General features: G+C 37.7%; 1 protein-coding gene across 4 annotated transcripts in view; it reads left to right on the forward strand.

Annotated features, from left to right (window-relative positions):
• The window catches only part of REXO5 (RNA exonuclease 5), a 37,988-nt gene extending 11,542 nt beyond the window's left edge, over positions 1-26,446 (forward strand). The window contains exons 7-20 of one of the 4 annotated variants that reach the window (XM_053894435.1): positions 2,494-2,582; positions 3,819-3,934; positions 5,031-5,169; positions 5,320-5,414; positions 6,415-6,517; positions 7,941-8,044; positions 8,778-8,898; positions 17,563-17,667; positions 18,152-18,289; positions 21,154-21,246; positions 21,876-22,092; positions 22,323-22,510; positions 23,484-23,602; positions 26,310-26,446. In XM_053894435.1, the coding sequence (XP_053750410.1) occupies positions 2,494-2,582; positions 3,819-3,934; positions 5,031-5,169; positions 5,320-5,414; positions 6,415-6,517; positions 7,941-8,044; positions 8,778-8,898; positions 17,563-17,667; positions 18,152-18,289; positions 21,154-21,246; positions 21,876-22,092; positions 22,323-22,510; positions 23,484-23,602; positions 26,310-26,391 (1,709 nt within the window). In that variant the 3' untranslated portion in view covers positions 26,392-26,446. The remainder of the gene's footprint in view (positions 1-2,493; positions 2,583-3,818; positions 3,935-5,030; positions 5,170-5,319; positions 5,415-6,414; positions 6,518-7,940; positions 8,045-8,777; positions 8,899-17,562; positions 17,668-18,151; positions 18,290-21,153; positions 21,247-21,875; positions 22,093-22,322; positions 22,511-23,483; positions 23,603-26,309) is intronic. The other 3 variants (XM_053894437.1, XM_053894438.1, XM_053894436.1) reach the window with 3 other exon arrangements.
• Positions 26,447-27,277: the final 831 nt, after the last annotated feature.

Raw genomic sequence — 27,277 nt, forward strand, 5'->3', positions numbered from 1 at the left:
AAGCAGGGAAGGGGCAGAGAGGGAGGGAGGAAGAGAGAGACTCCCAAGCAGGCTCCACACTGTCAGCATAGAGCCTGATGCAGGGCTCAATCCCATGAACTGTGAGATCATGACCTGAGCCGAAATCAAGAGTTGAACGCTTAACTGACTGAGCTACCCAGGTGCCCCGAGCACGAGACTCTTGATCACAAGGTTGTGATTTCAACCCATTGAGTGTAGAGATTACATAAATATTAAAATTGTATATGTATATATGTGTATATGTACATATATGTGTATGTATATTTATACACACGTATATATATGTAAAATATATACACATACACACATACATGTTCATATATATTATTTAGTTTTCAAATAATATGCATGGTACCATCCATATCTTGTAGTTTATCCTACTTATTATAACACTTATACTTTCATTTTTTTAAGATTTAAGAAGCAAGGGTGCTTGGGTGGCTCAGTTGGTTAAGCGTCTGACTCTTGATTTTGGCTCAGGTCAGGATCTCACAGTCATGAAATCAAGCCCTGAGTCGGGCTCTGTGCTGGGTGTGGAGCCTGCTTGAGATTCTCTTTTTCTCCCTCTGCTGCTACCCACTTGTGTGCATGTGCGCATGCTTTCTCTCTGTCTCTCAAAACAAAAAATTAAAAGATTTAACCAGCAATAATTTTATTTTTTTTGTTGAAGTATAGTTGACACACAATGTTACATTAGTTTGAGGTGTAGAACATAGTGATTAGGCAGCTCTGTAATTATGCTGTTCTCATTAAGTGTAGCTGCCCTCTGCCACCTTCATTTATTTTCATTCAAATGATATTCTATATATGGATATACAACATGTTATCCATTCATTAGTTGATGGACATTTGGGTTCTTTCCACTTTTTGGCTCTTAGGAATAATGCTGCTATGAACATTCAGTACAAGTTTTTGTGTGGACATAATGTTTTCATTTTAGGAGAGTATATACCTAGGAGTAGAATTTCTGGGTCATATGGTAACTCTGTTTAACCTTTTGAAGAACTCTGAGGTTGTTTTCCAAAGCAGCTGCACTATTTTACGTTCCCTTCAGCAATGTATAAAGGTTCCAGTTTCAGGGTGTCTGGATGGCTCAGTAAATTAAGCATCCAACTATGGCTTAAGTCATGATCTCGCGGCCCTGGAGTTTGAGCCCCATGTCGAGCTCTGTGCTAACAGCTCAGAGCTTGGAGCCAGCTTCAGATTCTGTGCCTTCCTCTCTCTGTGCCCCCTCCCCCAGTTGCACTCTGTCTCTCTCTGAAAAATAAATAAACATTAAAAAACATTTAATAAAAAATAAAGGTTTTAGTTCCTGCACATCCATACCAACAGTTGTTATTCTGTCTTTTTGATTATATCCATTATAGTGGTGTAAAGCAGTGTCTCGTGATTTTGATTTATATTTCTCTGATGGCTGATGATATTGAACAGCTTTTCATATGCTATCTATAAAATGGAGTTAATAGTTCACATATCATGGATTGCCATGGGGATTAAATGAGTTAATGTACAGAAAAGTGCTTAGCATGGTGCCTGGCACATGATGCTTTTAAGAAGTTATTTTTTGTTATTATTGCTACTAATAAAATAGATAATATCTGGGCAGCAAGTATAAAGTCTCCCAAATTTGGGGATGCTTCTCTTTTCTGGTCTAGATCATATTTAATTATTTTAATTGTAACTAGTTGGAAATTTTAAGGTACCATGATACAGAAACTAGTCAGAGTCTCTCAGACTCCTCTGTTTCTTGTCATACAAGATCTAGGTATTTTTATTTTTTTAGCCTCTGTCTGCAGGTAGGAATCTTTGTTGGTTCAAACACTTTGGGGCCTCTTAGCTGAACATGCCTGGTTATTGACACCTGGTTAGGGTACACGATGGAGTGGGTGCCTTAAGCCTATAGCTCTGGGCCTCTGTAGAGAATTTTCACTCTATGATTCCAGAAAAATGCAGGCATCTCAGAGAAGTCTCAAGGGTAGAGTTCGGTCCGTGGGTGCACATGATGAATGTCACTCTGCCTACAGTAAAATCCTTTTAGATCTCTAGTATGGTGGAATCTTATTGTTACTTTTTCTTTATTTAGGAAAGAAAGATGCCACATGCAACTATTGCATACTTTGTTTATCCTCCCTCAATGCCTAACATGAAAATGTCCATTGACTTTGGATTTAGCCAAATTTTAGTTAAAATCTCTGTTCTCATAAGAAGGAAAAATTGTTATTTGATAATTGCCAAGAAGTCCAGGCCCTAGTATCCCCTATAACAGCAGCCTGTATTTCCCCAGAATATAAAAAAATTAGTGGATGGAGAAAGACTAGAGGACAGACGTTGTCTCTTTTTATATTTCGAGTGTCTAACATAGAGAAGGTGCCCAGCAAATACAGTATTTCAGTTTTCCCTGGGTGAATGAATCTGAGTGATGTTTACCATCTCTAGTTTTAAAGGCAAATATTTTATTTCTTTTCCTTCTAGGTTTTCCGGACTGTGAAAACTTTGTACCTACCAAATGTCATGGTTCTATAACAGACAACAGTCCTCTCTTTGGACTTAACTGTGAAATGGTAAGTACTACTTTTGATGTTTCAACTGGAGTGTTACAAACTAGAGTAGAAGATGATTTCTTGAGTCTAATGTACCAGTGAATCAGTCCATTTCATTCCAGTATTCAGTTTAAATAATTGAAAGTAGGCACTTTTACTCACATTTTAGAAAACTTAGATATATGCTCCAGGATGAAGAATAAATATCACTTAAGTTTTCTAACTAGTTGTTATGTTTAACCAGATCTCTATACATTACCAGAAGTTTACTCCTTCTGTCTTTTGAACAAGTATTTTGTTCCCCTAAGGATTGCCTCAGCTACCACTGGTTTGGCTTAGTGTTACACATTTAAGATCAGAAGTAGGATTTGTCTCAAGCTCCCTTTGTGTTTCACTTTGTCTAATTAGTAAGTCTCCTTTCAAAGACAGGGCATCCTCTCTCACTTAGTACTCAGGTAACAGTCTCTCATTTCTGAACAAAGTGGCCAAGAGCTAAAATTTTAGAGTCTCATATCAGGGTGTGTATATGCTGGCCTTGCCTGTTAATGGCTTTGTCAGCTTGGACAAATCCCTAACCTCTCTCAGGCTCAGCTTCTCTTTGAAGTGGGGATAATAACAGAGGTACCTCATTGGGTTATTATGAGGTGGTATGTATAGAATGCTTAGTATTGCATGAGATGATAATAGAGCATGCTAATTAAAATTACTAGTGCTATCCAGGGGCCCCTGGGTGGCTCAGTCAGTTGAGTGTCTGTCTTCAGCTCAGTCATGATCTCGTGGTTTGTAGGTTCGAGCCCCACATCAGGCTTTGTGCTGACAGCTCAGAGCCTGGAGCCTGCTTCGGATTCTATGTCTCCCTCTCTGTCTGCCCCTCCCCCGGTTGCGCTCTGTGTCTCTCTCAAAAATACATAAACGTTAGGAAATTTTTTTTTAAATTACTAGTGGTACTCAGCTAATACTGGAATGTAAAACACTCAATAAATGGTAAAATGATGGCTGATGTATTATTTCCATCCATCTTCCTTGAGCACATCCTTTTCAGAGCAATTAAACTGAATCGGTTACCTTACATGAAAGGTTCAGCAGTCTGCCCAGCTTTAATTTCATTCATTCTGGATTCTCTAGTTAGCAAAAGGCTGTGCCATTGTCGTTGGGTCCCCAGTAGGTTATAGTCGACAGCAGTTGATGTAGTCTGAATAATGAGAGGAAGCAAGAGCTTCCACCGTTCAGCAGTCTGACTCTGGCCTGGTCTTTCAGTGCCTCACATCCAAGGGGAGGGAGCTAACACGCATCTCACTGGTTGCTGAAGGAGGCTGCTGTGTTATGGATGAACTTGTTAAACCTGACAACAAGGTTCTGGACTACCTTACCAGGTATTTTTCACCTTGCCTTCTGCTCTCCCTTGAACTGGCAGACTAGAGTGGAATGTGAAAACACGAATAGTTTGTAGTTTCTGTTTAGTTAGGTATTATCTACATCTATATTATGAAAGACAAAGCTGGGGTACCACAGGTGTAAATTTTAATACTGAAATTGCACAATGTCTGTATATAGCTCTTAACCCTTCTTGCTCTCTAATCTTCCTGTGACCTTAAGGAAGCACAATATTTTCCTTGTCTAGAGTCTCCGGTTGTAATCATGATCTAGCAACTGCCAAACAGCTGGAACTTTGCTGTCTAATAAGACCTCATGTGAAAAACCTGCAAATCATTATTTATCAAAGGCTTTTAGAGCTTAAGCTGCCTTGACCTTGAAAACCAATACAAAACTAAGAAATTTGAAGCTCAAAAATTTTTGTCTGCCTTTTTAAGGATTATCATGCAATTTTAGAATATACATTTTATCATGATTAGGCAAAAAAAGCTAGTAAAGCATTACTCTTTTTTGCCCATTGAAGTTGCATCTATAAATTGATGCTTACTTAGGCACAGAGAGGCCATGATAGTGATAAAGATTGTCCTATTAGGAGGCATGATAATTAGTATCATCAGTCATTTGTGGCAAAGATGTATGTATAAGTTTGTTTGTCACAGTATTTCAAATATATGGGAACATATGATAGTAGAGGATTGATTAAAATATGTGAAATCCATATAATGGAATACTCTGTGACCATTTAAAAGGATGTGTTAAAATAGGTTAATTGATGTGAAAACTTGTTAATGATATATAGTAAATGATAAAATCATGTTATAAAGTAATATGCATTATGATTGAATTTTTATAAATGAAATATATACATGAATATATGTATCAAAAGTATGAAAGGATATTTACTAAAATGTAAAAAGTGATCTCTGGGTGGTAAGATTATTGGTCATTTTAAGTTTCCTCTTTGTTTATTTGTATTTTCAGCCTTTTTACAGTTAGCACATATTAATTTTTAAAAATCCTCTTTTTGAAATGACTTTTCAAGGAGGAAACCTTATTAATATCCTGACCTGTCCATTTCTCTTTTTTCATTGAAAGCTTTTCAGGAATTACAAAGAAGATTCTTAACCCAGTGACAACCAAACTCAAAGATGTACAGAGACAGTTAAAAGCACTGCTTCCTCCTGATGCTGTGTTAGTGGGCCATTCATTAGGCTTGGATCTCAGAGCGCTAAAAGTGAGTATCTGATTTAGAACTTAGTTTTTCCAGTTTATATGCCTGTTCCACTCATCTCAAATCTAAAGTCTTGGGTTCTTCTGTCCCCCAGCCCAGTTGTTTTTTACTTTAGCATAGGATGCTACTCATTCTATTCTCTTTCCTCCTCAGATGATACATCCATATGTTATTGATACATCATTGCTTTATGTCAGAGAGCAGGGCAGAAGATTTAAGCTAAAGTTCTTAGCCAAAGCTATTTTGGGGTAGGTTGTTTGCATCTTATAATATTGTCCTGATAAGTCACATATAAGTTAACATATACTATCTTATTTAATGCAAATGGCAAAATTGAGGATCTCTGCTCTTCTTCTTAGTCTGTAGACATTATTCTTTTCATTTCTTATGAATCCTGGGATGCTAATTCCAGAGAAGTATGACTAACAAATGGAAAAATCGTGGGAATACAAAAAGGGGTTTACATTCACAGCTGAGGTTTAATGGATAGATCGGGACAGGGAGGGGCAGAAAAGTTAATCAGAATTTGAAAACATAATGTTCCTATATTAAATGTACAAGCACATGTGTACAAAGATGTTCATTATAGTATGGTTTAAAATAGCCAAAAACCCTGCAAATATTCTGTAGTACTGGTTAAATAAATTACATTTATCTGTATTATTGAATACTTCATTATTGTTAAGAGAACGTGATGAATCTATATATGTGCTAGTAAGAAAAACTCTTAAGATATTACTGAGGATAAAATGGAGATGCAGAACAAGATCTGTATATCCCCAGATATCAATATGATATAGATTAGATTTAGATGTATCTATAGACACAAATATATATACTTTTTAAAGGTTTTTAAAAATGAATCAGAAAAGATGTATGGACCTATAAATACATATAGACACTTGCATGCAAATAAAACATTTCTGAAAGTTAACTTTAAAAAATGATTACATCAAAAAAATGAGACAAGGGGTTGGCTGGGGCATGGTCAGAGATTTTATTGGGTAGCCTAATGTCCAGATAATATGCTTGCTGTAAACAGAGCCATTTCTGATTGTTGTATATCGTCAGTCCTCTCACTCCTGGTACTCTCATGGCACTTAGGAATAAAGGAATCTTGATTGTTATGATGAAATCTGATTATCAGATTGCTGAAATTTTACATATAACCAGAATATTTGAGGTAGCTGAAAGAACCTGTCGTTAAAAAATGGTCCCAGGTATGTCAATTTTATCTTGACTTTCCAGGAAGGATATACAGTGTCCAGATAGGCTTGGTCATGATGCCACAGAAGATGCTAGAACAACCCTTGAATTGGCTCGGTATTTCCTTAAGTATGGCCCAAAGAAGGTTAGTATCTTTGACCTGTGTGTTTACTTTTCTTAAAATTATGGGACTAGAACAGATAGTCACAGACTGCCATCCCCTGTTGTTACCTTTCTTTACAAAGATAGGAGTGTAATTCAAGCTGAGCATTCAGAATTAAGGCCTATATTACTAGCATAATGTAGTAGATAAGTATGTGGTCTCTGAAGTTGGACTTAATCTGTTTTTAAATATAGGATAGAGGCCCCTGGCTGGCTCATTCAGTAGAGCACATGACTCTTGATCTCAGGGTTGTGAGTTTGAGCCCCATGTTGAGTGTAGATATTACATAAAAATAAAATCTTAACGGGCACCTCAGTGGCTCAGTCTGTTAAGTGTCCGACTCTTGATGTCAGCTCAGGTCTTGATCTCAGGGTTGTAAGTTCAAGCCCTGCAATTGGGTCAGTTTCTTTGAACAACTTTAGTTTCTACACCTGTAAAATGGGAACACATTTCTCTAGTTTGTTGTTGGTGGTAAATGAAATATCTTTTATAAAGCTGTTAATATAGTGTCTTGAATATATTAAGCACCATAATGTGGTGTTGATTGTTGTATGTTGATAATTGTAATAATTAAAAAATCGACATAGGCTTTTGTTCCTTTGGGGTGAGAGGAGCTTACCATTTTTTCAGTAGCAATTCAGTGGGTGCTAAGTTAGAATAGCACATAAGGGAGACATTGAAGAAGACACAGTTTCTGACAGGCCTTATTACAATACATTCTAACCTATTAGATTGTCCCATTGCATATGTTCTATCATGACCGCACTATGAAATAAATTGTAGTCCATTTAGAGCCATGAACATCCAGAATAGTATTTTGTGTCACGGTGGTAGAAAGACATTCTAAAATACCTTATTGGACATATAAATAATAGTTTGTATCTCACTCTCTACATCACAACTCCCAAGTGGTCTCCCCTCTTTATGGAAGAATAATAAACTGATTTTGTATTAAACCAATAAAAGGTCTTTTTTGATGTTGCTGTAAAAGCCATTCTTTTATCATTTACAAAAGTTGCATGTTCATAAAGAAGTAAATTTTAAATGACTGACTCCATGGGGTCAGTGATGAGTCAAAATTGCCATCCCTTTTTACTTAGCCCTACTTGGCCCTTTTCTGTATTCATATAACAACACCAACAGCTGGTAACAGATTGCCATTCTTGGCTAAGCAGCCAGAAACAATCTGGTAACTATTGAAGCCAGCCTGGGTCTGTGGCAATGACAAAGCCACTGTCTGCAGAAGCAAAGAACACCACTTGAATGGGTTTTTCTTGGATGTTTTGGTTTTTTTTTTTTTTGTTTTTTTGTTTTTTTGGTTTTTTTTTTTTTGCTGTTTTGTTTTTTTAAACCTCAAATGCTTTGCAGGAAATTAGATGGTTTTTACTACTTTATTTTCTTAAAGATTGCAGAACTAAATCTGGAGGCACTAGCTAGTCACCAAGAATTGCTAGCAGCAGGCCAAGGGCCAAGAAATACAGCAGAAGTAGTTCAGCAGTCAAACACAAGGTAATATTTTTCAGATCTAAACAAGAACAAAGAGTATATGGTTTCTGACATACAAAACTTGGAGTTTTTTGTTAAGTCTATTGAAAAATGTTTACCAATAGTATGAGTAACAGAAATTCTTCCATCACAAAAACCATGGAGGGAAAAATACCACCTTCTACCCTAAATAGCATCTATTATTATTATTTTCTAAATCTCGTGACTGCTATTAAAATAACTGTCTCACAAAAAAAAAAAAAAAAAAAAAAAAAAAAAGATATTGAAATGAACTAAGTAGCATTAGGGGAGATGATAGACTTGTGGGTATTTCAATTTCAACAATCACCGATAGCCTTGAGGTATTGCCCAGGTTAGAGGAAAACGAAAAACAGGTTCAGAAGGAGTTTGTCACCACACCATAATAAATGTATCAGATCCTTAGAGTATAACCTAAACATTGAGAATTTTTGTTTATCCTTCCTTCCCTTAAATATAGAGCACTACTGTCCAATATGATTTCTACAGTGATGGAATTGTTGTATATCTCTGCTGTCCAGTAAGGTCCACACAGTACAGTACATGTGATTAATGCAATTGAGGAACTGAATTGTAAATTTATTTAATACTAATTAATTTTAAGTAAAATAGTCACATGTTGCTAGTGGCTCCCTTATTTGACAGTACAAGTATAGAGAAATAACTGAGGTTAGGGAAAATGGTGGTTCTTAATTTGATCTCTTCAACTTCTTTACAGTGTTTTGGAATGCTTGGACTTAATGGGTCAGAAACTCCTTTTCTTGACCCGGGAAGCAGAAACTAGTGAACTTTCTTCTTCCAGAAACTGTCAAACTATTAAGTGCCTTACAAATAAAGAGGTGAGTGACCTCCTTTCTCTTTGAAGGTTGTGTTCCGGTTGCCCCACAGGAGCAGGACTGTCAGCTGACAGTGTCTGCTTGCCGAGCCCACCTTCGGCATTGTACACCACTTTGTATTTCTGGTCTTTTTCTGGTTTATAGAGATGTTTATCTTAGTTTTTAACCTGACTGTATTTTTTGGGTTGTCTCTTATATTTTTTTCTATTATTGCTGTATGTGTAAAGTAGAAGGGATATATCACAACATGAATTTAAATCATCTTGTTCAGAAGACCTATATATATATATTTTTTCAATTTTATTTGGAAAGAGTTTTGTAAACTTAGAGAAGATTTACGTGAATGTTGGTCTATACCTTCTAACTGGATTCATCTTCTGTTAGCACTTTGTCCCATTTGCTCTGTGTGTGTATATGCTGGCATGCTTATCCTCTCTTGCTATTTCTTTCTACCTCTTTCTATATGACATTTTAATTTTGAAACTATTTGAGTGTAAGTTGTGTATATCATGGCCCTTCCCCCCTCTATACTTCAATGTATATTTCCTGAAAACAGAAATATTCTCTTACATAACCATAATAAACTTCAGTAAATTTAATATTAACACAGTACCTTTCTCTATTTTAATCTGTATTTCAGTGTTTTTAGCTGACCCAATAATGCCTTTTAGCATTTCTTTTCCCTTCCAGGGCCACATACTGCATTTAGTTGTCCTATCTTTTTAGTTTCCCTTAATCTGAATACATCCCTCAACCTTTCTTTTTTCATGACAGTGGTGGTTTTTAAGTAATACGTGTTGCATACCACCTCACCCAGAATGTTCCTCAATTATGAGTTTGTGTGGTGTTTCCCCATGATTAGACACAGGTTATGCATTCTTTGCCAGACTACTTATAAGTCATGTTTACTTTCCAGGGTATCATATCAGAGGCACATGTTGCCCATCTGTCGTTTCTTTTGTGCTGTTTATTTTGATGACCTTAGCAAGATGTTGTCTGCTATCTCCACTGTAGATTTACTAATTTTGTCCCTTACTTCTAATAAGTAATATGAGGAGATACTTTTTTGAAAAACTGATGATTCTTAACCTGTTGTACAGTGGTTTCCAACTCTAGCATTTCCTTCATACTTACTAGTTGTTACTCAGCATTCCATAAGCAAGAGTCCTCCCTTTACCTTATTTATTTATTTATTTATTCATTCAGTGTGGACTCACAGATTCCAGTTTAGTTCAGGACTCATAGATTCCTGTTTAATTATAAATTATAATTTATGATTTTACTACATTGTTTTGGTTTTCAGACTTCCCAGATTTAGCTAATGGTAGCCCCTTCAAAGTGGCTTCTTTGTCCTTGTGACATGCACCCATAATTTTTTTTTTTTTAGCACTTTTTGTTACAAGATACTTAGTTTCATCATGATATTAGAAACCAAGATCTGGGCATTGGGTATGCATATTGCTACTGGGGTGTCTTTGTTTCTAGACCCTTAAAGCAGACAACAGGAAATAAATGCATATAGATATACATACATGTGTGTGCACACACACACACATGTAAATATAAGTGTGTATATATATATATATATATATGTATATATATGTATATACATATACACACACACATATATATGTATACACATACACATATTTTAGAAATCATGTGTCTATATGAATACCTTTAATTTCAGCCTTTTCATATAGGGGTGTTCCTTGATTTTCCTCATTCTATATTTTAATCTCCCTTTATCCAGTGTGGGAACATTGGCTCCCAACAACATCAACATTTACTCATTGCTCAAACCTAAACTATGTCCAAAATAGTTGTAGAATTGTTGCACCCAAATCACTGTAGAATTAGTTAAGAATTTGAAGTTCAGTCTCTTCCTTATGCTTCACCCCATTTACAACTGAATATTGGGTGTTCAGTTGGAATATTTTTCATTTATAAGTTACTTGGTTTTTCTCACCTACAGGTTAGCTGTATTTAAAATATAGTTTGGTTCAATTGTTTCATTTTGCTTTCAGTTTTAGGCTTTTTTCCCTCTTGAATCTTTATTGATTTATTTTTGGGATCTGTAGAACATTAATGTGCCTCCCAAGGCAAAACTACCAAAAAGTATATACTCAGAGAAGTAGAATTCCCTTACATATCTCTGTTACCTAATCCTTCCCACTACCTCATGTAAGTAAATAACTTTGTTATTTTCTCATTTATACTTCACTCCCCCCCCCTTTCTTTTGTAAAGAAAAGCAAATATTTCTCTTTATTACACAGAAGTTAACATACTGTATAAGCTCTTTTGCAGTTGGCTCTTTCTTCTTAACAATATATCCTAGAAATCATATCAATTTGTTGAGGATCTTCTTTATTCTTTATTATAGCTACACCATACTCCAGTGTGTTTATGTACCATAGTTTTATTTCTCCTTTTCCAATTCTCATGTCCCCAATTTTTTTTTTTCTAAATGCTTTGGCTAATGCAGCCAGAACAGTGTTAGGTGAGGTCATTGATTTGCAACTGTTTAGTTTCCATTTAATAATTAGGTATCTTCCTGAGATCTATTACTGACTTCTTAAATTATCTGTCATCCAAGAATGTACTTTCAATTACTTGAATCCTTTTAAATTTATTGAGAGGTGGAATCTCCCAACTATAACTGTGGATTTGTATGTATACTCTTGGAGTCTCATTAATTTTTGCTTTGTGTATAATGAAGCTTTGCTATTAGACCCATAAACATTATGCATTATGTCTTCCTGATGAATTGGCCCCTTTATCATTACAAATAGGCCTTTATCCCCAGAAGCATTTTCTATTCTGACTTATACTTTGTCTAATATTAATATAGCCCCTCCTGCTTCCTTTTGATTACTGTTGTCATGGTACATATTTTTTATTTTGCATTAGTCTATTTGTATCTTTATATTTAAAGTGGGTTTTTTGGGGTCCCTGGGTGGCTGGCTCAGTATCTGACTCTAGATTTTGGCTCAGATCATGATCCCAGGGTCATGGGATCGAGCCCTGCATCAATCCCAGCTGAGCATGGAGCCAGCTTAAGAACCTCTCTCTCTAAAAAATAAGTAAATAAGTAAATAAATAAGTTAAGAAATCTATGTTTAAAAAAAATAAAACAATAAAGTGGGTTTCTTGTAATAATCAATTAGGCTTTGCTTTTTTGTTCAATCCAGTAATTGTTTCTGTTTAAGTGGTGTAGTAGGGTTATTTGCATTTAATATGACTATTGATATTGTTAGGTTTAAATCTCTTATCTTGCTGTGTTTTCTATTTGTCCCATCTCTTTTTTTTTTCCTATTTCTTCTTTTTCCTTTGAGTTAATGTGGTATTTTTTATGATCATTTTATCTCTTTTGGCAGTGTATTAACTATGACTCTCTGTTGTGTTATTTTAGTGGTTGCTTTAGGATTTATAGTATATCTTTAACTTGTCACAATTTACCTTAAGTGATCTTCTACTACTCAACATACAAGAACCTTATAATTGTATATTTGCATTTTCCCCTCCTGGCATGATGCTGTTGTTGTCATCATTCATTTTACTTCTACATGTTATTATTTTACTTTAAATAGTTATTTTTATTTATGTTTAATGTTTGTTTATTTTTGAGAGAGAGTACAAGCAAGGAAGGGGCAGAGAGAGAGACACAGAATCTGAAGCAAGCTCTAGGCGCTGACCTGTCAGCACAGAGCCCGATGCAGGGCTCAAACTCAACAAGCCATGAGATCATGACCTGAGCTGAAGTTGGACACTTAACCGACTAAGCCACCCAGGTGCCCCTAAATAGTTATTTTTTAAAGGGATTTTAATTTTTTGAGAAACTCCTATAGTGTTCACTCACCATAGTGGTTGCGGCATTTTACACTCCTGCCAACAGAGTTCATAAGAGTTCCAACTTTTCCACAGCTCTGCCAACACTTTTACTTTTTTTATTAGTAGCCATCCTAATGGGTATGAAGTTATAGCTCATTGTATCTTATAATTAGTGATGTTGAACATTTTTTCTTTTGTCACTTGTATATAATCTTCTAAGAAATGTCTATTGAAGTCCCATTTAAAAAAAATTTTTTTTTAACATTTATTTATTTTTGGGAGATGGAGAAAGATAGAGCATGAGTGGGGGAGTAGCAGAGAGAGAAGGAGACACAGAATCTGAAGCAGGCTCCATGCTCCAAGCTGTCCACACAGGGCCTGATGCGGGGCTCAACCTCACAGACCGCACAAGATCATGACCTGAGCTGAAGTAGGACACCTAACCGACTGAGCCATCCAGGTGCCCCTTGAAGTCCCAGTTTATAATTGTTTTTTTTTGTTGTTAACATTTTAGGATTTTTTTTTAATGTTTATTTATATTTGAGAGAGAGAGAGCATGAGCGGTAGAGACAATCTGAAGCAGGCTCCAGGCTGTGAGTTGTCAGCACAGAGCCTGATGTGGGGCTCGAACTCACAAGCTGTAAGATCATGACCTGAGCTGAAGTCGGACGCTCAACCAACTGAACCACCCAGGTGCCCCTACGTGTGCGCGCGCATGTGTGTATGTATGTATATACATATATATGTATACATATACATATATACATATGTACATATACATATATACATATGTGTGTGTGTGTGTGTGTGTGTGTATATATATATATATATATATATATATATATATATATATATATCTCCAATATGTTTACTTCCCCATCAGATACATGATTCGCAAACATTTTCTCATTCCATAGGTTGCCTTTTCACTCTGCTGATTGTGTGTTTTAAGGAACTAAGTAGTCCCATTTGTCTATTTTTGCTTTTGTGGCCTGTGCTTTTGATGTTATACCCAGGAAATCATTGACAAATCCATTATTATGAAACTTTCCTCTATGTTTTCTTCTAGGAGTTTTATAGTTCTGGACCTTACTTTGGGTGTTTAATCCATTTTAAGTTAATTTTTATAGATGGTGTAAGGCAAGGTTCCAACTTCCCTCCTTAGCATATGGATATCCAGTTTTCCCAGTACCATTTTGTTAGACTATATACTTTTGTCAAAGATCATTTGACCATATACTCAAGGTTTTACTTCTGAATTCTATTCTGTTCCATTGTTCTAGATGTCTGTCTTTATGCCAGTGCCATGTCCCTCTTTTCCTCTCTACTGTCTTCCTTTGTTTCCTTTGTGATTTTTTTTTGTAGTGACATATTTTGATATCTTTATCATTTCCTTTTGTGTATATTCTATAAATATTTTGTTTATAGTTATTACAACTACCTAAAACATCTTAAAGCTTAATTTCAGTTGCATACAAAAACTCTACTTTTATAAGCTCCACTCTCCCCATTTTATGTTATCGATGTTATAAATTGCACCTTTATGTAAAAGATGTAGCATAGGGAATATAGCCAATGATATTGTATTAGCATTGTACAGTGATAAATGTAGTGAGTGTAGCATAATGTATAGAGATGTTGAATCACTTATGTTGTACACCTGAAATTAATGTAACATTGTATGTCAGCTATATTCAAATTAAAAAATTAAAATAAAAAAACAGGAAGAGTTACCAATAAGAGTTTCAAAATGATTAATTGAATGCATTTAATAATTAGTCAATCACATCTATATAGATTACATATTCATTAACATAGGAATAGTTATTTTTTTATGTTTTTGTCACTTAAATTTTGAATAAGAATTAAAAGTGAATTGATACACCAAGATTACCTTAATAGAGGTCACTGTATTTGACCACGTGTTTGCCTTTACTGGAAACTTTGTTTTCATGTGGCGTCTTATTGCTGTCTAACGTTCTTCCATCATGAAGGACTCCCTTTAGCCTTTCCTGCAGATCAGGGCTAGTTGTAATGAATTCTGTCAGCTTTTTTTTTTTTTTTTCCCTCCATTTTTGAAGCAGAGTCCTGCTGGCTGCAGTATTCTTGATTTTTTTTTTTTTCTTTAGCACTTTGAATATATCACACCACTCTGCTGGCCTGCAAGATTTCTGCTGAAAAATCCACTGATAAACTTAAGGAAGTTCCCTCCTATGCAAGGAGTTGCTTTTCTCTTGATGTTCTCAAGATTCTGTCTTTGATTTTTACTTTTGACAGTTTGATTGTAATATGTCTTTGTGTGGGTTTCTTTAGATTTATTAGATTTATCCTGGTTGGAGTTCTTTGAGCTTCTTGAATTTCAAGGTCCATTTCTTTTTTTCAGATTTGGGAAGTTTTCAGCCATTGTTACTTCAAATAAGCTCTCTGTCCCTTTCTCTCTTCTTCCAGGACTCCATTGTATGTACATTGGTCTTCTGGATATTGTCCCATCTTAGGATCTGTTTGTTTCTTTTTTTTTTACTCTGACTTGATGATTTCAAATGATCTGTCTTTACATTTGTTAATTCATTCTTCTGCCTAATCAAGACTGATGTTGTACTCCTTTAGTGAATTTTTCAATTCACTTACTGTGTTTTCCAGCTCCAGAATTTCATTCACTTTTTATGGCTGCTCTTTTTTTTTTTTTTTTTTTTAACGTTTATTTATTTTTGAGACAGAGAAAGACAGAGCATGAACGGGGGAGGGGCAGAAAGAGAGGGAGACACAGAATCGGAAGCAGGCTCCAGGCTCTGAGCCATCGGCCCAGAGCCTGACGCGGGGCTCGAACTCACGGAGTGTGAGATCGTGACCTGAGCCGAAGTCGGACGCTTAACCCACTGAGCCACCCAGGCGCCCCTATGGCTGCTGTTTGTTGATATTCTCATACTGTTCATGCATCATTTTGCTCATTTCCATTAGTTGTCTGTGTTGTTCTCTTTTAGTTCATTCTGTGTTTCTTTAGGTTTAGTTTCTAGAATTTTATTTTGTTCATTTGGGCCATTTCCCCCTATTTTTTGTATGCCTTGTGATCTTCTTTGTTGAGATCTAACCATTTGGAAAAGAACCAACTATCTCTGCCATCATATGGCTTGGCATAATGGAGCAGATGACTTTCGGTAAATAGCCTAGTACAGGTTCCAGGACCTCTGAAACCAATTTGAGGATGTGTCTTCTCGGAGCTTACGTGGGTACTTTTAGTTATCTCAGATTCCCTAAGGAGCTTGTCTGTTTCTTCTCAATTCTCATAACCTCTTACCCCCTTTGGCATCTGCCTATGAAACTGTGGCTCTAATGTGCTATGTTGATTGCATTTGCTTTCACTGGCTTCCAAACAAGGCTGCCAGTCCTAGTCCTGTTAGTTCTCTACGTCAGGTGAGACAGAAACTAGTCCCTCAGCGACCCTAGACTAGCCATAAAATTGGATGCAGAGTGCACTCTTATTTCCATCCAGTGGGAGGATCTCCAGTGGATCCTTCCTAGGATGGGGAGGAACATAGGTAGGCACATAAAACTGCATATTTTCCTTTCCCTTTTGCTGAAACCCCTGGGGTTTTTTGTTGGTCTTGGTGCTGTTGCTTCTCATCTGGTTTCTAGAGTTCTTGCAAAGGTATTCTGGTCTCTTTGTTATTGTTAACTTGGTGTCTTTGTGGAAGAATGAGGGCCTGAAGCTTCCTACTTTATGACCTTACTGACATCACTCCTTTTCAGGAATTTCTAAACAATGCTGCCAGTACCATCAGTGCTTTGAGTCAAGTGAGACAGAAACTAGTCCCTGAGGCAGCCTCAAGACAAGCCAGAATGTTGAATCTCCCAGTGTGGGGAGGTTTCCTCTGAGTTGTACTGTGCTAGGTTGGATGGGGGGAGGGGTATGAATGAGCATGCAAAACACCACAAATTTTCTTACTCCTTTCCATAGAATCCTTTCTTGATTTTATGTTGGTCTAAATGCTGTGGCTTCTCAACTGGTTTCTCACAGAATACACAAAAGTATTCTGGCCTATATTGCTAACTTGGTGTTTGTGGGAGAGTAAGGGCCTGAAGCTTCCTTGTATTGCACTTTGCTGATGCCACACTCTCTCTTTTTTTTTTTTTTTTTTTTTAAGTGCTTATTTTGAGGATGATACTGTGCTGGAAAGAATAAGGAGTTTATAATACTCTTGGGAGAGGGTGGCATTAGTCTTATTATCTTTCTGCCAGGATCCTTAATTTCCTCCCTTATTTCCTTCTTTCCCTTCACTGCAGTGTCTCTAAGGAGGTATTACCTCTTCTCTATAGATCTTATCTTCCCCAAAAGCATTTCTCTGAGGCTGCCAAGCTTCTTCCCTTTAGTCAAGTGTTGTGAAATATCAAATTCGTGACATGTGTTCATTATTTTGGCTTTCAGTTGTGCTTTTTCTTTTTGGGGGTGATTTTGTTTGTACTTCATCTAAGTCTTCCATGCCTCTTGACTTCTTTCCAGTCTTTTAAGCCTCCTCTCCTTGCTGTCTTTACTCACAGGCTTTAACAGTATGAAATGGTGGGAGCTCTGTTGGAATTTAACTTATTTCTTAGAGATAATTTGGTTATAGTAGTCTCTTTTTCTTAGTAATCCTAAAGGCATGAATCCTGTGTGATGTTAATCATTCTCTTTACTGTTTTCTAGAAAGTTGTATGGTGTCACCATTTTCTTCTAGACCTTAAAGTCAGCCCCATATTGCTTTTTAATATGGGTAAAAAAGGCAACCTTGTTCATATTGTGGCTCACTTCTAGAAGCCACTAGGTTCCTGCCTCATCCAGGCTTTGCTGTTCTCTGCAGGTTCTTGAGCAGGCCAGAGTGGAAATCCCTCTGTTTCCCTTCAGCATCGTCCAGTTCTCTTTTGAACCTTTTTCATACAAACTCACTGAGGAGATGAACAAGAGGGTAAGTAAATGAGTTGTGCTAGATGATTTACTTAATGAGTTATAATCTCTCTGCATAAAGGAAAATAATGCATACTTTATTATGTTTGCTCTATATTTCTCCATTTTCTTTGTATTAATATTTTAGAAAACACATTTTTATAAAAATGGGAGTCAGACTATGTATACTATCATGCAACTTTACTTTTTCATTTAAGTGTATCATGTACATCTTTTCATGTCAGTACACAATCTTTGTTTTTAACGGCTGTATAGTATTCCATTTGTATACCTGTTATTTTCATCATTTGTGCTTTATAAATTTTTGCTATTCCAAATAGTGTGGTCATGAAATCCTTGTATACAAATCTTTGTGCATTTCGCAAGTGTTTGTGTTGAGAAATTTCTTGAATCAGAGTTATCCCATGTTTTGACTCACGATTTTTTTAGATTTGATTTAATTCTCTTACCACATTCACCTCCTTGCTGTATTGTTTTTCTTATAGATGAGGAGCAAGTGGACAGAGATGTCAACTGTTTATGCTGGGCCATTTAGCAAAAATTGCAACCTCAGGGCTGTGAAGAGGCTTTTTAAGAGCTTTGGTCCAGTCCGGTCAATGTCTCTTGTTCTTGAAACCCATCAGGTAATGAAACAGGAAAACTTAGATTTTCACCTTTGGATTAGTGTTGGAAATTCAGATGTCTACTGGGGCCATTCAGGTAACAAATGTTACTGATGTGAGCTTGATTGTCACCAACTGGAGTATGAGTCATGCTCTGTCTGATGAAGCAGTTCTTGACCCACAAGGATGTGTACCTAGTATTGCCAACCCTCTGATTTTTTTGTTTTGTTTTGAGAATCAAGAAATCTACCATCTTCCATGGGGCACCTGGGTGGCTCAGTCGGTTAAGCATGACTTCAGCGCAGGTCACGATCTTGTGGTCCGTGAGTTCAAGCCCCACATCGGGGTCTGTGCTGACAGCTCAGAGCCTGGAGCCTGCTTCAGATTCTGTGTCTCCCTCTGTCTCTACCCCTCTCCCACTCACGTTCTGTGTCTCTCAAAAATAAAACATTAAAAAAATTTTTTTTAATAAAAAAAAATCTATCTTACAAAGTGATCTAAGTACAGAATCCTAGATATTTAAAATGTGCTTTTTCCTAATCTTTTATTAATGTCTTTCCTATACCTAAAAATATAAATAGAAATATCCCCCGGAAAGATGAACCTAAGGGATAAAAAGGATATGTCAAGGGACTGTAATTTCTTGCTAGAAGTCTTGATTTTTGTTTCTTTTTGGTAAAATCTACATAAAATTTGCCTTTTTAGTTGTTTTGAAATGTACAGTTCTGTGTTACTAAGTACAGTAGTACCTCCTTATCCACAGTCCAGAAGTACTTGATCTTCTTCCTGACATATGTATCGTCAGAATATCAGTAGTAACCTAACACTACCTCACAATGCCTGTGGAAGTTATTCACCTCACTTCATCTTAACCAGTAGGCATTTTATTGTCTCACATCATAAGAAGGATAAATACAGTAGAGTATTTTGAGACAGAGACCACATTCACATAACATTATTACAGTATATTGTTATATTTTATTATTATTGTTTTAATGTTTTACTGTGCTTTTGTAAGTTAAACTGTATCACAGATATTTATGTGTAGAAAAAGACATAGTATATACAGGGGTTCAGTACTATTTCTGGTTTTAGGCATCTACTGGGGGTTTTGGAATGCATCTAGAACTTCATCATCACTCTGAACTGAAACTCTGTGCCCATTAAACAAGAATTCCAGGGGCGCCTTGGTGGCTCAGTCGGTTAAGCGGCCGACTTCGGCTCAGGTCATGATCTCACGGTCCGTGAGTTCAAGCCCCGCGTCGGGCTCTGTGCTGACACCTCGGAGCCTGGAGCCTGTTTCATATTCTGTGTCTCCCTCTCTCTGACCCTCCCCCGTTCATGCTCTGTCTCTCTCTGTCTCAAAAATAAATAAACGTTAAAAAAAAAATTAAAAAAAAAAAAAAACAAGAATTCCAGTCCTTCTCCCCCAGACATGGTAACCACTATTGTGCTGTTTTTATGAATTTGACTAGTCTGTTATACATCACATAAGTGTACTCATACAGTACTTGTCCTTTTGTTTCTGGCTTATTTCACTTAGCATGATGTCTTCAAGGTTCATCCATGTAGCATGTTTCAGAATCTCATTCCTTCCAAAGCTAAATAATATTCCATTGTATGGATGTACTACATTTTGTTAATCCATTCATCTGTTGATGGACATCTGGATGGTTTCCTTTTTTTGGCTACTCTGAATAATGTTTCTGTGAACATGGATGTACAAATATCTATTTAAATCTGTTTTTAATTCTTGTGGGTATATACCCAAAATTGACAATTCTATGTATAATTTTTTGAGGAACTGCCATGCTGGTTTCCCTGGTGGCTCCACCATTTTACATTCCGAGTGCCAAGGGTTCCAGTTTCTCCATATTCCAGCTGACACTTATTTTTTCTGTCTCCCTTTTGCATTTCTATCTCTCTTTTATATGTCTTCTTTGGAGAAATATCTATTATCTATTCAAGTCCTTTTGCCCATTTTTAATTGGGTTGATATTTTATTATTGAGTTTTATCAGTTTATGTATTTTAGATATGCTTTTTTTTTTTGAGAGAGAGAGAGAACAATTGCAAGCAGGGTGGGCAAAGGGACAGAGAGAATCTTAAGCAAGCTCCATGCTCAGTACAGAGGATGCAGGGATCGATCCCATGACCCTGGAATCATGATCTGAGCCCAAATCAAGAGTTGGATGCCAAACTGAGGGAGCTACCCGGGCGCCCCTAGATATCAAGTCTACACTAGATACGTGATTTGCAAATATTTTCTCCCATTCTTAGGGTTGCTTTCTGACATTGTTGATAGTGTCCTTTGATGTACTTCTTAATTCTGATAAAGTCCAATTGTTTTATTTTCTTTTGTCAAATTAGTATCATGAAGCTTTTCTCTGGGAGCACTTTAATCTCCATGATGATGCTATACCTCAATCATTAAGCAGAAAAGCAGTCAATTTGAAGATGCAGCCTATCCAGTGGAAGCACTTAACCTCCCCAAGCTTATATGAAAGGTGCCTGTGTGAAATTAAGCTAACAAGACAAAATTGGTCTCTGTGAAGCAGAGTCTTGCAATGAAGACTTTAGTGGTTCATAATACATAATATGAAAAGCAAGTTGGGTACTAAAGATTTATTAGTGCTTTGCTGATACCACCCAGGAAGAGAAGGCTTCAATTTTAAATGACTAATAAAGGTTACTTATTGTCTGAGAAATCACTTAACGAACCTTGGTGATTTTACCTAAAGGTGATCTGCGATCGCTGTCTAGCCCAGCACAGCAAAGAGAACATTTATTCTGATGGCTCTGGCCAGTAGTTTAGGGCCCTTTCCCAGTCCCTTCTTTAATAGTTTGAGCCTAGAAAGCAAAGATAAAATCTTGTTTTTTCTGCAGCCACATCTGTGTATTCAGTATGAAGTTCTGGAAGCTGCCCAGCTGGCCATAGAATCCTTGGATGGCATTCTGGTAGAAAGTACCTGCATCAAGGTAGGGGTCAGAGAAAGCAAAAAGCAGCACCCTTCAATCAGCCCTGACCTAGCATGACCTGTATTTACAGTACCCTAGTGTATAACACCACCTTGAGAAATGCCCTCAAGAGGCCCAACAAACACAAGATTTTGTGTTACGGAAAGCCTTCAGCCAAGCCCAGCATTCTTCTAGCAGTGACCGTAAAACATGACAGCTTTTGTTCTTGTCATAATCAGCCTGGCTACAATGGGATCTTCCTTGTACTCTTTATCACTCCTTAGACCTCAAAAGGTTTATTCTGGATGTTTTTCCATAGCTGCCCTTTCCTTTACCATTTAAAGAGATCAAATGGTGTCTTTAAGTTTCTTATGCAAATCATTTCATTGGGGTAGAAATCAGGGAATTCATTTCCATTGCAGGGTGTTTGGGGGAGGAGGAAAGGGAGGAGAGTAGATTTACACAAAAATATTTTCATTTATGTATTATTTATCTAATACAGAAGTCTCTACCATAGTCCTCTGCAGCATTTATCATTAACCTCTTTATATAGATAAGGAAACTGCAGAATTAAGTTACTTGCTAGTATATAATAGGCCTCGAAGTTGAAGTAGTGACTTGCTACCACTAATAACATCTTTCTTGGTTAGGTGCAGAGGCCTGTGACAGAGCTCACTCTTGACTCTAGCACTCTTGTGAAGGAGCTAGAACAAGATTCTGAGAACCGAGGTACTATATACCTGTCTGGAGTGAACCAAACCTTTAAAGAACACCTACTGCAGCAGTCCAACATTTTCCTTGGCCTGGAAGCTGTGATCTTGCCTAAAGATCTTAAAAGTGGAAAGCAAAAAAAATACTGTTTCCTGAGTAAGTCTAAACTACGCAATGTAATCTTGGGGTAATGAGATTAGGGATGGTGATAATGTGAGGTCAGAAAAGGTAAATGTTCACCAAATAAGCCCTCCTAGGGGACTGGACCAGGTCAGCAGCTGATTCTGCCCTCTCCTGGCCCTGGCAAGCTCCAACCTGGATGGGTACCATGGGGACCAGGCTTTATAAAGGCCCTTAATGACAGAAGGGGGTATTCTTGCTTTCAGAATTCAAAACTTTTGGCAGTGCCCAGAGGGCTCTCAACATTCTCAAAGGCAAGGACTGGAAGCTGAAAGGCAGGCATGCCTTAACCCCCAGGCATCTCCATGCTTGGCTCAGGGGCATACCTCCTGAATCAAGAAGGACCCCAGGGGTTCGTGTCATACCTCCCCCTTCAGAGCAGCAGGCCTTACAGGTGAGTGAGTGAGTGAATCCTGGGGTCAGAGGGGAAGGTAGCGGTCTTGGTTCACTGTCTCTAGGCATTGATTGGCCTTCTGAGGTTTACGGAAGTTAGGAGTCCAGCTCAAGTGACACTTAAAGCCTTTGAGCTTTTTTTTTTTTTCCTTCCCTGGCACTAGTTTTATTTCATTCTCCAGCTTCCTCCAGACCTAAACACATTTTTCTTCAAAATGTCTTACACTTTTGCCTCCTCCATACCTGCTAAAATCAGGCTTTTAATCCTCCAGATGGCTCTCCAAGGGACTTTGAGGGCCTGCTAACATAGGAGGAGGTTAAAGAGCTGGGCACGTCTTTAGTAATTCAAGGCTTTTCTCAAAGTGTAGTTACATATACAAGATGATTTTTAGTGGTCATAGATGGACTTTTTATCCCCCCACTTAAATATTAAGATCTTGTTTTTCTAACACTAAAGTATATACGGCAATCACACTGAACCTGTGACTTCTAGATAAATTATTTCAATGAGGTGAGGGAACAAACTGACTCACTGTTAAAGAAAAATATTAGACGGATACACAAGCAGAAGGGTGAAGATAGAAGGTGAATGGCTGAAGTTTGGGGAACTCTATCCTAGTCTAATCTCCCACACTTAAGAAATAGAGGCCAGAGCTGGTGAGTGACTTTCCCAGGTCACAAAGATACTCCATGACAGGAGCCAGACTCCTTAGTCTGGGCCTCTCGTTAGTGATGTGGTTCCCCAAAGTCAGGGCCCTGGAAGACCCACACAGAATACTCCTACTAAACTGACCTGTGGACTAGGGATGCAGGGATGGACAAAGAACCCTTAAGTATGGGCTTTAGCTTCAGATAGAGGATTTCCGTAGAGCCTTTCCTGGGACCCCACAGTTCAAACCCTGAAAAGTTGCAGCCTCTCCACAGGTGAGCATAGGGTACTCTGGCTGAGTGTTAATACATGACTTTTATTGTAGGTTCTGAAGGTGGACCACCCAAAGATAGCAGCCTGGCGCTGGGGCCGGAAGATAGGAAAGCTCTACCACAGCCTGAGCCCGGGCACTCTCTGCCTCATCCTATTGCCAGGAACCAAGAGGTAAGGACTGAAGGGTTGTCCCTTCATGATTCTGGCTCCTGGACTTCAGCCGTTGGCCTTTTGTTGATGTTCTCTTTATCCATTTTACATGTATATGTCCTACAATTACTGTTTTTAGTCCCACAAGGAGATAGCTCATCCCAGTTTAAAGCCAGAGGTCTTAGGGCCTGCAGCCTCTATAGGACAGGAGGCATCTACCTAACCCCACTTGAGTAAAAAGTCAAAAAATTCTAGGGAAAGGCCTAGACCAGATAGGATCTTTCTCACATTTCAGGTGTTCCTGCCTTCTCTACCATCTCCCTCTTTGCCAAAGAGAGGCTGTTTTGCTGATTCTAAGCCTGAGGAATAATGGACCAGAACTCTGGGTCCAGTCCCAGCTCTCCTGACAGGTGGTCAAGCCACTTTCCCACTGTGGGTCTCAATTTCCCTTTGGTAAAATGAGAGATTTGGAGTAGATCAGTGTTTTTCAAACCTTCCAACTATAAAACCTTTTCATTAAAAGAAAAATTGCTGTTAAATCCTAATGCATAAAGATAGGCAGTTCTAGAATGAGTGAGTGGGTAGATGGATGAGCATATATATTGGGGGAGGGGGCAAGGGGGGCTGTAGCTCTTTTGAGCAGTTTGCAAATCACTAGATTGTATTTACTTCTGAAAAATTTCCTTAAAATTTTGACATTCTAGGATTCTTTTCCAGCCCCAAGGTCCCAGATGGCAGAACATGAATGCCTCAGGCATTAAAACATGGGATCAGAAATTAATTTCCTGTCATAAAATTCTTGTAACATGCATCTCAGGGCCACTTGTGAGATGGGCTACCTTTTGGGCAGCTTGAGAGAATTGCTTGAGAGGAACAGAAGCTGCCATTAAGTCTTTACATTTAAAAAAAAAAAAAAAATCTTAGACTGATATACTTTAAACAGGCTTTTGTGGAGGTTAACAGCACAAGGTGACCGTAAGTTGCCAAAAAACCTTTTTGGTTAAGAGCAGAGACTCTGAAGAACAGACTGACTTGCCCTGAGATAGTTTGTCAGAGCCAGTATGTGGAGGTGGGGGTAGAGTAAGGGTCTTCTGTTCTAGGTAGAATGCTTAGATTCTCCATTGTGTATGTAAACTAAGCTAAGAATAGGCCAAAGCTTTCTCCTTCCAGAAGTGGCCAGGATATTATTCTACAGTGGATGAGAGCTTGAGGAAGGGATCATTGCGGTCAGGGAGCAAAAAGGCTTAGGTTCTAAGGCAAAAGGTCCTAAGACACATCTAACAAGTCAGGAAAAAACTCTGGAAATAGCAAAAAGCCTACAGTAAGGAAACCTGATGTTACTTCTTTCTTTTAAAAGTTACATGTTAAGGGAGTGCCTGGCTGGCTTAGTCCATTCCGTACAGCATGTGACTCTTGATCTAGGATCAGGAGTTCAACCCCCACACGTGGAGCCTAACTAAAATAAAAAAAAAAAATTTAAAGTTACATCTTGATTTCTATAGCCATGTTGAGCATGCATTTCCTTAAACTATAAGCTTGCTGTGTGACTAAGTTCTCTGGGCCTTGTTTTGGCAACTGTCTCCATGATCCCAATGCCCTGGGAAAGGGTTAAAAGCACAGGAAGAAGGAGTAGCAGAGAATATAGGCTTCCTCATGCATGGAGCCTGACTCAACTCTTAATCCTTGTATTTCCAGTAGATGCTAAAATGAAGATTTTAAATATTGCAATATTTGCCATAATTCATCAAACCCTTAATGTCAGACACTGTGCTAAATGCTTAGCACTGTGCTAAATGTGTTTTCAGTTGAGGTTGTTGAGTGCTCATTTAACAAGTGGAGAAAATGGTTCAGGTTAAGCAATTTGCTGAAGGCCGCACAACTAGCTAATAAGTACAGTTTACGACTTGAACCCTGATGGTCTGACTCCAGAGCCACTCTCCAGCACTCAAAGCTCCAGTCTTCCATGCCCAAAAGGCTAGTGCTTGTTAGCATAAGTTCAGACATCAGGTAGTGACAGATTCTGTGTTTGTTTTTGCTCATTTCCACCTGATTTGCCTTGGATAGCTCCTCAGCCCTCCAATCCAATTCTTTGAATATTCACTACAAGGTGGCAAGGAACTAAAATGTTGACTCCTAAATTCTAAACTGTACCAAGTGTTTTACAATATGCATTATTTTGTCACTCAACTTGTTGAGCGAGTTTTAGGTCTATGAGCCTGGTTCTTTCTGAAAAGTGGACATAACAATTGTACCTGCATCAGTACCTACGTTAGGTACAGCAGCTCTTTTGAGGATTAAATGAGAATGCGTATAAAGTGCTTAAAATAATGCTTGGTACATGGTGAATGATCTGTATGATATATGAGGAAATGATGTATTTTATCAATCATTGTCTAAAGTCCTCACAAAAGCGTTGTGAGATCCTAATTTAAGTATTTAATGGTTTTATAGTTGAAGGCAATAGCCTCAGTTTGAGGTTATTCACCTTTGGTTGAGATGTGCCTCACATCTGTTAAATGGCAGAGCTGAATTGATTCTAGGCCTCTGGGACTGGTCAGTATTCTTTCTGTTGAATCATTTTCAGTAGGCAGCTTTCCATAAACTGTCTCCCTGCTTGTCCTCTGCCCCATACATATATCCAAAATAACTTACCACCTCTTACCTATGAGTCTGTAACCATTTTTTCAACCCTGTGGATTATAAACCTATCTTCACTCATTTGTTGCAGCACTCATGGATCATTCTCTGGCCTAGGACTGATGGGAATAAAAGATGAAGAGGAAAGCACCACCCCAAAAATATGTTCGTGAGTCTGACCATCATTTTCCATGTGCCATTTATCATCCTTTGTGGACAGTGGCAGAGAATGTGCAGCCTCTCTGTCCAGCAGACAAGCTTTTGTGGAAATGGTGTACTACCTAAGAAGTTTAGTCCTAACGTTTATATGGCATGTACAAATTTTCAATAAATGCCTACAATTCAAGCATTCCTGATCTTAAGATGGGGTGAGGGAAGGAAACCAGTTTGTACTTTACTTTGTGTCAGTGGAAATTGTAGTACATGCTCATCGTAGGTAGCACTCCTATTAAATGGTAATATATAGGTAAGGAAACCAGGAAAAGGGACTTGAGTATGGAGAAAATTCAGCCCTTAATGCAGGTTGTCAAAGTTATACTATCTATGAAGCAAATTTCTCTAAGGCACACTTTTCTCATTGACAGCTGTTAAAAAACTGAAGGGAAAAGAGACTGAACTGAAAATCTGGCAGACCCTCCCCCCGCAACACAGGAGAGGAAGACTAATTAAGCTTTTTACCAACACTGGAAACACCCTTCCAATTCCATTTTTAGGAATGCTTCCTTCCCTTCAGTGAGACTGCAGTGTCACCCTTCACCAATAGGTGGCCCCATCACACCAGATCTTCCCCTTAGAACTGGAAGCTTCGATTTCAGTAAAAGCTACTGCTCTTTTTTATCACCTCCTAAAATATTAACATTCTGTGTTGGAAAGGACATGGGTACAGGCACACACAACTCCAAAACAGAGATACTTAGCTGCCCTCTAGAAAAGATGAACTAATCCAGTATACAGTATGTATCACACCAAAACCCTTATAAATTGTTTCATAGATGGGGACCCAGCAATTCCACTTCTGTAGGAATATCCTATCATAATAGGATAGTTTTACATAAACAC

Source organism: Panthera pardus, unplaced genomic scaffold (genome assembly GCF_024362965.1).
Source record: "Panthera pardus isolate Hobbes unplaced genomic scaffold, ASM2436296v1 HiC_scaffold_5, whole genome shotgun sequence".
Classification (NCBI taxonomy): Eukaryota; Metazoa; Chordata; class Mammalia; order Carnivora; family Felidae; genus Panthera; species Panthera pardus.